This window comes from Cygnus atratus, chromosome 2, assembly GCF_013377495.2.
Source record: "Cygnus atratus isolate AKBS03 ecotype Queensland, Australia chromosome 2, CAtr_DNAZoo_HiC_assembly, whole genome shotgun sequence".
NCBI classification, from domain to species: Eukaryota; Metazoa; Chordata; class Aves; order Anseriformes; family Anatidae; genus Cygnus; species Cygnus atratus.
In genome coordinates this window covers 70,356,588-70,367,279 of record NC_066363.1, presented here as the reverse complement: position 1 = coordinate 70,367,279, position 10,692 = coordinate 70,356,588, and the positions used below count along the sequence as shown (strand labels likewise).

The following is a 10,692-nucleotide window of genomic DNA, read 5'->3' as shown; positions in this document are numbered from 1 at the left end:
GCTGCGGGAAGTCGCAGCCGCGGTGCCTGACCTCATGAATACAGAGATGCGCGCAGAAAAATCAGTTTAGGTCTGGAGCCTCTGTGGGGAGGGAAAATAACCCAAACCATTTAAACAAAGCTCTGTTCTCTAGGGTTTTCCTTTCCCTTTGCTGGCGGTGGGGATGAACCCTAGAAGGAGGGCAAGGGAAAACGAAAAGCAGACCTGTGCCTTCCAAATGGAGGCGAGAGGCTCCGCAAAGCCCCCCCGACGCACACATAATGTACTTTAGCATTAAAAAATCAACATTGCTTCCAGTGGTAAAGGCGCCCGGCTTCGGCTCCTGAGCGCATTCGTTGCTGGGATTCAATCCGTTTGGGAAATGCAGATTGCCTTGCGCCCCACTGTTTGATTTATGAGCTGTTCGGTTTGCCATTGCTTACCCATCACATTGCGCACCCCGGGAAGGACGGGGAACAGGGAGAGGGGGCGAGGCAAGGGGAACCCTTGGTGCCATGCCGCTTGCCAGAGGCAAGTGCCAGTGCCACAAAGGGAGAGTACCCACCCCCTAAAAAATATCGCCTTGCGGGCCCTGGCTCCCCATCACGCCCCCTAGCCCCGGTCGCCAGCTGGGCTCTTGCCTCGTAGGTAAGAAGGTGTTTACTCTTTGCTGTGCATTTCTCTATAGAGGCACCAGGCGCCTATAAATAGAGCAAGCTTCTGCCGCGAAATCAATACCCCGGCCCCCCCTTCCCCTTGCTCCTTCGTCTCGGCAGCCTTATTAATTATGAAAGGGCTCCAGCTCCGCAGCCTCCGTCCTTAATGGTGGTTGCTGCCTCCCTCCCTGCCTCCCTCCGCCGGCCTCGCACCCGGCCGCCCCTCGCTTTGGGCTTCGGGGGAGGCGGAGGAGGCTGGGAGGATTTACCGAGTGTATTTAAGAAATTGGGAAAAAAAAAAAAGAAAGAAAGAAAGAAAGAAAGGAAAAAAGAAGGCCCAGAGTAAGCGATTCAGCAATTCAGCGGTCCTGTCCTTGTGTGAACTGAAATCGCCGTGTTCATCAAGGGATCGGGTCTGGATTTAGCCTTCCTTGCCTTAAAAGCCCTGTCCTTCTCAAAGTACTCCAGGCAGAATTTATAGAAAGGACGACACCCTCATTTCAAACAATAATTTTTATTTTATACTTCTGTCTATACTTTGTAGCAAATCTTTTTTTGTTATTTTTTTTGCTGAATTGACTTTATAATAAACTTCTTTCTTAAATTACATTTTTCTTCTCTTTTAAAATCAAAGCTCTTTTTTTTTTTTTCAAAATCATTTGCTGTTGTTATTGTTGTTTTTTTTTTTTTCCCTTTAGGTTTACATTTAAGCCCCCCTTTTTGTGATCTCTACTGTTGGATAATCAGGTATTTTACTGGTATGTGTAACATCTAAAACAAAGAGGAGGAGAAAATTAAAGGCAGTGAATTCGGAAAGATGCCTTCGAACAGCAAGTAAAGGTAACTCTCGGAGATCTGTTAGCAGCATTCCTTCACTCCGCCGGGCACCGAGACACATCTCTGTCTTTCCTTCGTCCCTTTCTTCCTTCCTCTTTTAACCGTTCGTTTCCCACTCTCTCGCTCTCTCGCTCTCTTTTCCCCTTGAGAAAATGCGCTCTTTTAATTTATTTATTGATATTATTATTATTTTTTTTCAGTGGGATGACCAAAAAACAAGCGACTGTGGAGGAAAGATGAGAGATTGTGAATTATTCACCATATGCTTCACACGTGGACATCTACCTTGGGTTCATCGCCAGTGCCTTTTTTATTTTTTTCTCTGCTTTTTGTTCTCACCTCGCATAATGCCACATTTTTAGAGGAGCCCGTGGCCTGCCAGGGTTTATCCTGGCCGAGTATAACGTTAGCATTAGGTGGCCCAGAGCCGTTCCTGAGATTTCTTTTGCACAAAGAGGGCTCGGGTTTTTATTTTTATTTGTTTCTCTTTTTGATTTGAAGCGATAGTAAAGCTGAGGTCCGATTCGGGCTGCACGCCGCTGCCTGTTTGGTAACATTTGGCAAATAAAACACACCAAAAGAAAAAAAAATAAAAGAAAAAGAAAAGAAAGGGAGAAAACGCTTCCACAGTCCTACACGGGTGTTTCACCACCATCAGCCGCCACCACCACCATCAACCACAGAAAAGCACAACGTCCCCAAAGCAAGGGATGGACACTTCCTCGAGAGATCCGGCACATGGAGAGGGTGTGGGTGTGGGTGTGCTCGCCCCCCTAAAAAGGCAGCCAGGTCACTAGGGCGGCCCACAGAGCCGCCAGGAGCACGGGCAAAGCCGGCGGGAGGAGGGACGATGCGGCGCCGCTGCCGCCTCCGCACAGTTCAAATAAGCTGCCTTGGAAATCGAGGTTTTTGGACTCCCGTCTCAATTTCTCCCAGAGGTCTGTCGCTCCTTCCTGGCAATCGGTGAGCGCTGTGAGGGTGCAGGCGTGGAAATCATCCCAGTACCTGCAGGAGGGGAGAGCAGCCGGCATCACTACAGGGCACGCACCCGCCTCGGGAGGGTTAAGGGACCCCGGCAGCCCCCTCGACCCCCCGGGAATCTGAGCATCCCCTCGGAGCGAGCTCTTCCCCCCTTAACCCGCGCCCCCCCGCCTTCCCCGGGCCGCCCCACGCACCCGCTTTGCTTTTGGGGTCGGGGCTCCCGCGGCCAGGGACGCGATGCTGCGAAAATGGCTCGGGGGGTGCCTGCCGCAGCGTGACTTCGCCTGAGACGTGTCTGGGGGAGGGACGTGCGGCCCTCGGCTGGCAAGAGCTAGCCTAGGAGCCCACGGACACGTCGCGGGTGGGAGGAGGAGGAGGAAGAGAAAGAGGAGGAGGAGGAGGAGGAGGAGGAGGGAGAGGAGGAGGAGGGGGAGGAAGGAGCATCCTCCCCTCCCGGGCGGCTCACGGAGCAGCGGGAGGGACTCCCCATCCTTTGCCAAAGCTCCGTGGGCCGCGGGGGTTTCTCCTTCCCCAGGATAATTTCCAGCTCTTCCCTCACTCTTTTCCTCCTACTTTTAAGCCCCTTCCTCCCCCGGACTGTGCAGGGGTTTGCCCACGGGGCAGGCCCCGTCTCACTGCCCCATTTTCCTCCCCACGTCGGATCTATGGACCCCCCCCCCTCCCCCTCATCTATTTCCCCCTTTTCTTAAGGCAGGAGCCTACAAATTTGGATATATTTTTTTAAAGTAGTCCTGCGGCCTCTAATTTATGAGCACTCTAAGCTGGTCGTAGACTCCCAATGTTTGCTACATTTGTAATAAATAATGAGATACTGAGAAGCCAGAGTCTGAGAGTGTGCCTCTCCTGCAGTATTTCTGCTGTAATTGCATCTCCCAAAGGAAAATTAAATCTTTCCCCATCTTCTTTCAATACACATCCCCGCGAAGGCAATCGGGTGGTCAGGGGAAGGGAAAAGAGGTGCTTGTCACAGGTCGGGACCACCTCTGGTCCAGCACCCCCGGGCCAAAGGACATTGCATCAGGACCTCGCGGCCCCCGGGTATTTAATCCTCATGCGGAATACAAGGTGAACCGCAGTCCAGCATTTCCAGCAAGGTGCCAGCCTGCGTAGGTGCAGGAAAAGTCTTGCTTGGCTCAGAAATCTCTACATAGGAAGAAAGGAAAGGAGGATTACAGGGGTCTTTCTCTTCTCTTCTCTTCTCTTCTCTTCTCTTCTCTTCTCTTCTCTTCTCTTCTCTTCTCTTCTCTTCTCTTCTCTCTTCTCTTCTCTTCTCTTCTCTTCTCTTCTCTTCTCTTCTCTTCTCTTCTCTTCTCTCTTCCTTTTTCCCTTTCCCCCCTTTTTTCTCTTTTTTTCTCTTCTATTCGTGTTCCTTTCCTTTCCTTTCCTTTCCTTTCCTTTCCTTTCCTTTCCTTTCCTTTCCTTTCCTTTCCTTTCCTTTCCTTTCCTTTCCTTTCCTTTCCTTTCCTTTCCTTTCCTTTCCTTTCCTTTCCTTTCCTTTCCTTTCCTTTCCTTTCCTTTCCTTTCCTTTCCTTTCCTTTCATCACAGTTTCCCATTTCTCAATCTTCGTTTTCTGATTTTCATAGAGCAAACCCAGAAAAAAAGAAAAAGTATTCCAAACATATTTATATCTAAAGTCCTAATTTCGTTTTTAAATATGACTCTTTCTCTCTCTATATATATAAATATATGTTTCCCAGCGGGGTGAGTTTGTGCTGGAAAACCGGGAGACCAGAGAACAGCCCCGTCCAGCCGGATTTTTCTCAAATAACGAAAATCCCTGCTTGTGCCTCCCTGCCCGGCAAGCGAGACCCCGAAGCGGGGTGGCTCCCCGGCCCCCTGCAGCCGCCCCTTTTCCCTCTGTCCCTGCCCCTTCCCATCCCTTCCCTACCCTCTGGGCCGGGAGCGGGGCCGGGGGTTTTCCGCGGTGTTTGCCCCGGGGGAAGCTGCGGGTCATGGGGTGGGCAGGGCGCCGGGGTCAGGAGGGGAGCAGCGGCTGGAGCGGCCGTGCCTGTAGGGGCTGGGTTCGCGTTGTGGCCGTGTCGGGGCTGGGCTCTTTGCTCTGCAGCTACATTTCTTTTCCCGAGCAATCGCCTCCCCAGCCGGCGGGCGCGGGGCGCAGTTAGGGCCGGGGCGAGGGCGCAGGGAATGCCCCGACCCCAGAGCAAAGCGGGGGGCAAGAACAGAAGCGAGGAGCCGAGGGTGAAAATATAAACCAAATCAAAACAAACCAAATCAAAACGAACCCAACTAAATCAAACCCAACCAACCCAACCTAACCCAAGTCAACCAAACCCTACCCTACCCAACCCAACTGAATCAAACCAAACCTAACCCTACCCAACCCAATGCAACCCACAGGATTCACAGAGGAGAAAAGTGAAAAAAAAATCAGTAAAAACTCCCTTCAGACTCCACTATTCCCCAAACCCGGCCTGTCCCCACGGCACTGCGCTCAGAGGGACCGGCGCGCAGAGACAGGGCCCCCAAATCACCAAACCCCGCGTTATTCCCTTATACTTCGCCCCCCCTTCCCACCCCGTCCCCCGTCCCCGAAGGAAAGAGGAAAAGACCTACGCGCAGATCGTTTGGAGATTTCTCTTGTCGTCCAGGTCCTGCGGGTAGTTGGCCATGTTATCGCCCAGCCGCAGCAAACAGTCCGAGAAGCCCCTAAAGACCGCATCGCACCGCCCCGCCGCTCTCACCGCCTGCACCAGGTAGGCTGCGGGGCAGGGGCACAGGTCAGCACGGCCGGCACCCACCCGCCGACCCCCTCTCGCCCCTTTTCTCACCACCACCCCCCACCCCCCCTCAGGCAAGCAGCGGTGATGCGGGAGGAGGAGGAGGGCGCTGGGACCGAGCCAGAGTGGCCAGCGGGGACACGGGGACATCAATCGGCTGCTTTTTGCTTTTTAGCGCTTTTCGGTGACCCTGAATTAAAGACTTTTTTTTTTTTTTTTTTTTCTTTTGAGGGGCCAGGAGGAAGGGGGAGATGCGGAGATGCGATGCCTGGCCTTCCCCGCACTCGCTCCTTTGTTAGGAAATTCCGGTGTGCGGCAGCAGAAGCGTTTCTCCGCGCCCTCCCGCACACACACACACACACACGGGTCCTCGCTCGGCAAGGGGCGTGCAAGGCGCGGAGGATGAGATAAATAAAAAATAGGATAGGATAGGATAGGATAGGATAGGATAGGATAGGATAGGATAAATAAAACAAAATAAAATAAAATAAAATAAAATAAAATACAGTCACCAGAAAGAGCTGCGATAAAGACACGAGAAGAAGCGTCCTCCGCGGCCACTCCCACAACTAACCAAATACCACCAAGTCCCCCCAGCCGCCTGTGACAGAAACGGACGATGGGATGGGATGGGATGGGATGGGATGGGATGGGATGGGATGGGATGGGATGGGATGGGATGGGATGGGATGGGATGGGATAGCTCCTCCTGGGTGCCGGCTGCCCCCGGACGCCCCGAGGGGATGGGAGGGGACACGGAGAGGTTGATGGCTCCCTTCCCACCCACGACGAGCCTCCCCAGTGCCTGTGTGCCCCCCAAAACGGGCAAAACGGGCAGGACGGGCGGCAGGGGTCTGTCCCCCAACAGGGGGGGTTCCCACGGCCGGGAGGCTGCGCTGGGGCCGGGGTCCCCTCCCGAGCCCCCCGCCCGGGACAGGGCCGTGCCGCAGGAAGGCTCCGTTTCAGGCTAGGTCCCCCTCTTCTGTGATTCACCGGTGACACTACTCCGTGGTCCCTCCCCTCCACACACACCCCCGGCACCGGCCGTCACATCAAACCCCAGCAGGCTACGGGAGGGGGGAAAAAAGCCGAGCAAACAAACCGGGAAGAAGCGCGAAGCATCCCGAGGGGAAAGCGGCCCCATTAAACCCAGCTTCAGGGGCGAGATGGGGCGGGGGGGAAGCCGCACAAATTCCTCCCAAAACGTGCCGGGCTGCGCTGAGATGCGTGATCCGAGACGGATCCCGGGCCTTGATGGCAGGGGGGCGGATTGGGGGAGAGCGGGGCTCAGAGCATCCCCCCGCCGCCAACCAGGGTACCCCTGTCCTCAGACCCTCTACCAAAATAACAACGGTAATAAGAAGAGGCGCAAGCGGGGCGTCCTGCTCGCTTGAACGACAGCGGGATTTCTCTTGAACTCGGTCTTTTTGCCGTGTCCCCGAGATGTCCCCCCCGGCCCCCTCATCCCGCCCTTAAAAGCCCGGCGTGCGCAGCGGGTTGCGGGACCGCAGCCCTTCGCATCCCTGCCCCAAAGCGGCTCCCTGTTCCCGAAGTCCTCCTGCCCTTCAGCCTCAGCACCTTCGGCGGAGCCTCCCCCCCCCCACACCCCGCACCACCCTCCCCTCTGTCACCTCCCAAAGTGTCAGGGATTTCGGGCAGCTCCCCGTCCCCACTGCCCAAACGCAGAACTAAGGGATTTCTTTTCATTTTTTTTTCTTTTTCTTTTCTCCTCAACGCACCGAAATACCAACGGAGGAGCGCAGAGTCGAAGCTCGGCGTGCCAAAAATCTGTCCCCCGCCGGGGCACGGCAAAGCGGCCGCACCGCCAGCACCTCGGAGCTGTGCGGCAATTTTGGGGGGGAACTTTCCCCAAGCCTGCCCGTACTCGGGGACGGCGGTTCCCGGCCACTCGAGCCGCCTTTGGGGATTTCACCGTCAAGAAAATCCTCCCTCGGCTGAGTCAAAGAAACGCCAATGAGAGCAAGTCCTCCTCCTCCTCCAGCCGAAAAAACAAACAGAAACCGCAAGGACTGAAATTAAGGGTAGCATCCAAATAATACAGCCTTCCCCTTTCTTTCTCTGACAGTACAGAAAATGGCCTTCTGAAGAGTTCAACATCAGTTAAAATCGAAAAGTAATACGAATTGAGGGGGTTGCATCGCACAGCCACATTTTCCAGAGGTCATCATCTCATCGCAATATATTTTTTTAATATTTTTTTTTCTTCTACCGATGAGGAAATATTCGACGCATTTTACTTCCTTCTTTCCTCCCTTTCTTGTTTTCCCTCCCTCCTTTTTCTCCCTTTTTCATTTTTTTCCTTTCCTTTCCTTTTTTTTTTTTTCTTTCTTTTTAAATTTTCTTTTGATACCCACAAAATGCTGCAGAGGTTGTGTCTGGAAAAGAGGGTGACCGCGCAAAAGGATCTCTAAATAGCAATGCTGAGCATTTTTTACTGTAGCAGAATTCCTTTGCAGGCAAATATTTTCAGGGGTCTCTTCACACCTGCCAATCCGGATAAGAAAAGCCGTGTTTTAATCGCCCTTTCATTGAAGCCCAGTTTTAGATCATGCCTGGGAACATACATATTCAATATATATTCTTTAAAATTTGCCTGTGCATGACTCAAGTGACCATTAACTTGGACATTGCCGAATGTCTGCAACTCAAAAACCACTTCAGCAAAAAAATGCTGAATTAATTAATTGCTGTTAAATGCAATTTAAAAAAAAATAAATGTTAAAAGCAATTAAATGCTGAATTAAACGAACCCGAGAGCAACAACAACAAAAAAAAGAACCAGTGGAAAAACAAAACCCAATATATTAAATAAGACCGGCAACGACTATACAAAAACTCATACCGGGGTGGAGGGAAATCTGTTCTATTTAAAGTAACTTAACAGATATAGACATTTTTTGGACCCACTCGTTTTTTAACAGCAGTCATTCGAGCACGAAATTAACGATCGGGCGGTGGGATTGCGCGATTCTTTTTATTCTTATCATTTGTTCTTTTTGAATTATTTTATTCTTATTACTTATTCTTATTATCTCCCGGCATTCGGAGAGAATATATGCATTTTTTTTTTAAGTTAGCGTTGGGGTTTGTTTGCTTTTAGGCTGCCCTGCAAATGGGAAAGCCTCCAAGTTCCCAAAGGGAGCCCTTCGCTTGTCCCCCTGATTTTCTGAAGAAAAAAAAGAACATCCACCAACTTTCCAGCTAGATGTCTCGCAAGCCATTTTGTGCCCGTTCTCATTCCTCCGTCCCTCCAGGGAGAGAGGGGGATTTCTCAGCACCGGAGTCCCCAAATTGCCAGCTGTAAGGAACGCAGGGGCTATCCAAAAAAGCAAATACAAACGCAGTTTCTCGCATGCACGGCGAACACAGAGCGGGGAAAAATAAAAAATAAAAAAAAAAGAGCAATGCGAACCACGAGCGAGCATGCACTGATTTAGGGAAACGACCAAAGGAAAGTGACTGAAGAGGAGGAAGGAATTCGCTGCGTCTTCCAGCAGCCCCCCAGGCTCGCCAGCTTGCAGGATGGCGAAGACCAAGGGGTGCGGGTGCGGGTGCGGGCAGGATCCGTGCCGCAGCCCCGCTGCATGCACGGCTCGGGGCTCGGGGCGTCCCGCTGGGAACGGGCTTTGGCGGTCCACTTACCTATCTGCACAGCAAGGATCAGAGAAATGTATCTGCCGTTCAACTTAAGTCCCATCCTACATTTAGTAAAACCATTTGCGACTGCAGATCTTTAAATAGTTACTTTGGAGAATGTGGGGGAAAGCTGAAAAATAGGCATTGCCAACAAGTTCCGAGCAGCGGAGGACTTTGCAGACGAGGGGGGAGACAGAGGAGAAGGAGAGAAAAGAGGGAGAACCGGGGAGATGGCGAGGAGGACTAGCTGGGAATGGTTCGCTCCATTAGGAGGGGGCGGAGGAAGTACAGCCTCACGCCCACGGCCGGCCCTGACGTGGGGGGATGACACTGACGGATTTTTTTTCCTCCTCCTTTTTATTTATTTATTTATTTTTTAATGTGCACCTTGGAAGAGAAACGCCATTTATAGGCATCACAGGCCGCCTTTCTCCAGCGCCCGATCTGCCCGTGTCCCCCCCCACCACGCCCCATTAATCGCCGAGAAATCTCTGCTCCTCCTTCAGCCCCCCACAGCCTTCAGCCCCCCCACAACCCCCCCGTGCTCTCCCCGGCCCCCCGAAGGGGCGCAGCCGGGACCGTCCCCACGGGACGGGGGGGAAGAGCGGATCCACGAGGACGCAGACCCACGGACACGCACGGACAGACAGACGGAGAAGCCGCCCCCGGGGGTGGAGATAGCACGGTAGAAACCCCCCCTCCGCCCCCAACCCGCCCCCGGGCCGCCCCGTCGGGGCTGGCGCTGAGGGGGGGGGGGAGGAGGAGGAGGAGGGGAAGGGAAAGGGGGGTGCGGGGTCCCCGCCCCTCCCCCTCCCCGCCCCTCCCCCACCATGACGTCACCCCCATGCCAAGGGGGGAGCGGGGTGGGGAGGGGGGCGGTCTCTCCCGGTCCTGCTGCTCCGTCCTCACCGTGGGACCGCAGAGGATGGGGTGGGGAACCCGCAGCACAGCCCCCCTCTTTTTGGGGGGCTGGGGACACACGGGCATTTCCTCTCCTGCACCGGAGTGGTGCTGGAATCGACTGCCTCAAGCCGGGGACCTGCCCGTGTCCCCCCCGCCAGGCTTTGGGGTGTCCATCGCTGCCTGTCCATGGCAGAAGGGGGGTGGCTGTTGGGGGCCACCAGCCCCTGTCCTCTGGGGACGAGGCACCCAGCCTGGCTTGGGGTGCTCCTGCAGCCTGATGTCCTCCTGGGACCCTCCTTGTGGCCATCTCACCTGGAGAGCATCACAGGAGGAGCCTCAAGGTACTTCCCCTGGAGCAACGGGACCTGCCAAAAATCCCATCCTATGCCCTTGGCTCTTTCACCACGAAGTTCTTCCCTCCCCAGCACAGACCCCAGCAGCTCCAGGAGCCAAAGGGACAGGTTGGAGGGAGACATTTGCTGCTCCCAGGTTGCTTTCTTCTCTCGTGGTGTGCTGCTGCAGGTGGCGAGCCAGCCTAGAGGGCAGAGCTGGCTGAAAGCTCACCTGGGGAATGAAAAAAGCTCAGGTGTGGGCTGCAGCCCAGAGCAGAGCTGTCATGTATGCACTCCTAAAGACATCAGTGGAGGAAGGGAGGCTCAAGCTATGGCTTTGGACCATGTATCGTGTCCTCTTTCAGGGGAAGGAAAAGTATCAGCTGGAGCTTTCCTAGCTCTTTGCAGGTCTGGTGCTTTTGTAATGCAACAGAGGCTGTGGTGGGTATCAAGAGGTGGGGCCTTTTCCTTCTCCCTGGAGGGATCAGCTGGATAACCCACAGCATCTTTTATGTCCCACACTCTGTGCATTATCAGCACAAAAGAGGCGGAAGGAGAAGGTGGTGTAGGTTGAGGTCCATGAGTAC

At 53.8% G+C, this 10,692-nt stretch overlaps 1 protein-coding gene across 1 annotated transcript; it reads right to left on the bottom strand.

The window, feature by feature from the left end:
• Positions 1 to 1,834: 1,834 nt before the first annotated feature.
• Positions 1,835 to 8,980, bottom strand: NRN1 (neuritin 1). The gene is made up of 3 exons (XM_035560357.1): positions 8,877 to 8,980; positions 5,050 to 5,194; positions 1,835 to 2,477 (listed from the first exon to the last, which is right to left on the bottom strand). The coding sequence occupies exons 1-3, from the start codon at positions 8,929 to 8,931 to the stop codon at positions 2,246 to 2,248; spliced, it is 432 nt and encodes a 143-aa protein (XP_035416250.1). The 5' UTR covers positions 8,932 to 8,980; the 3' UTR covers positions 1,835 to 2,245.
• Between the last annotated feature and the right edge of the window lie 1,712 nt (positions 8,981 to 10,692).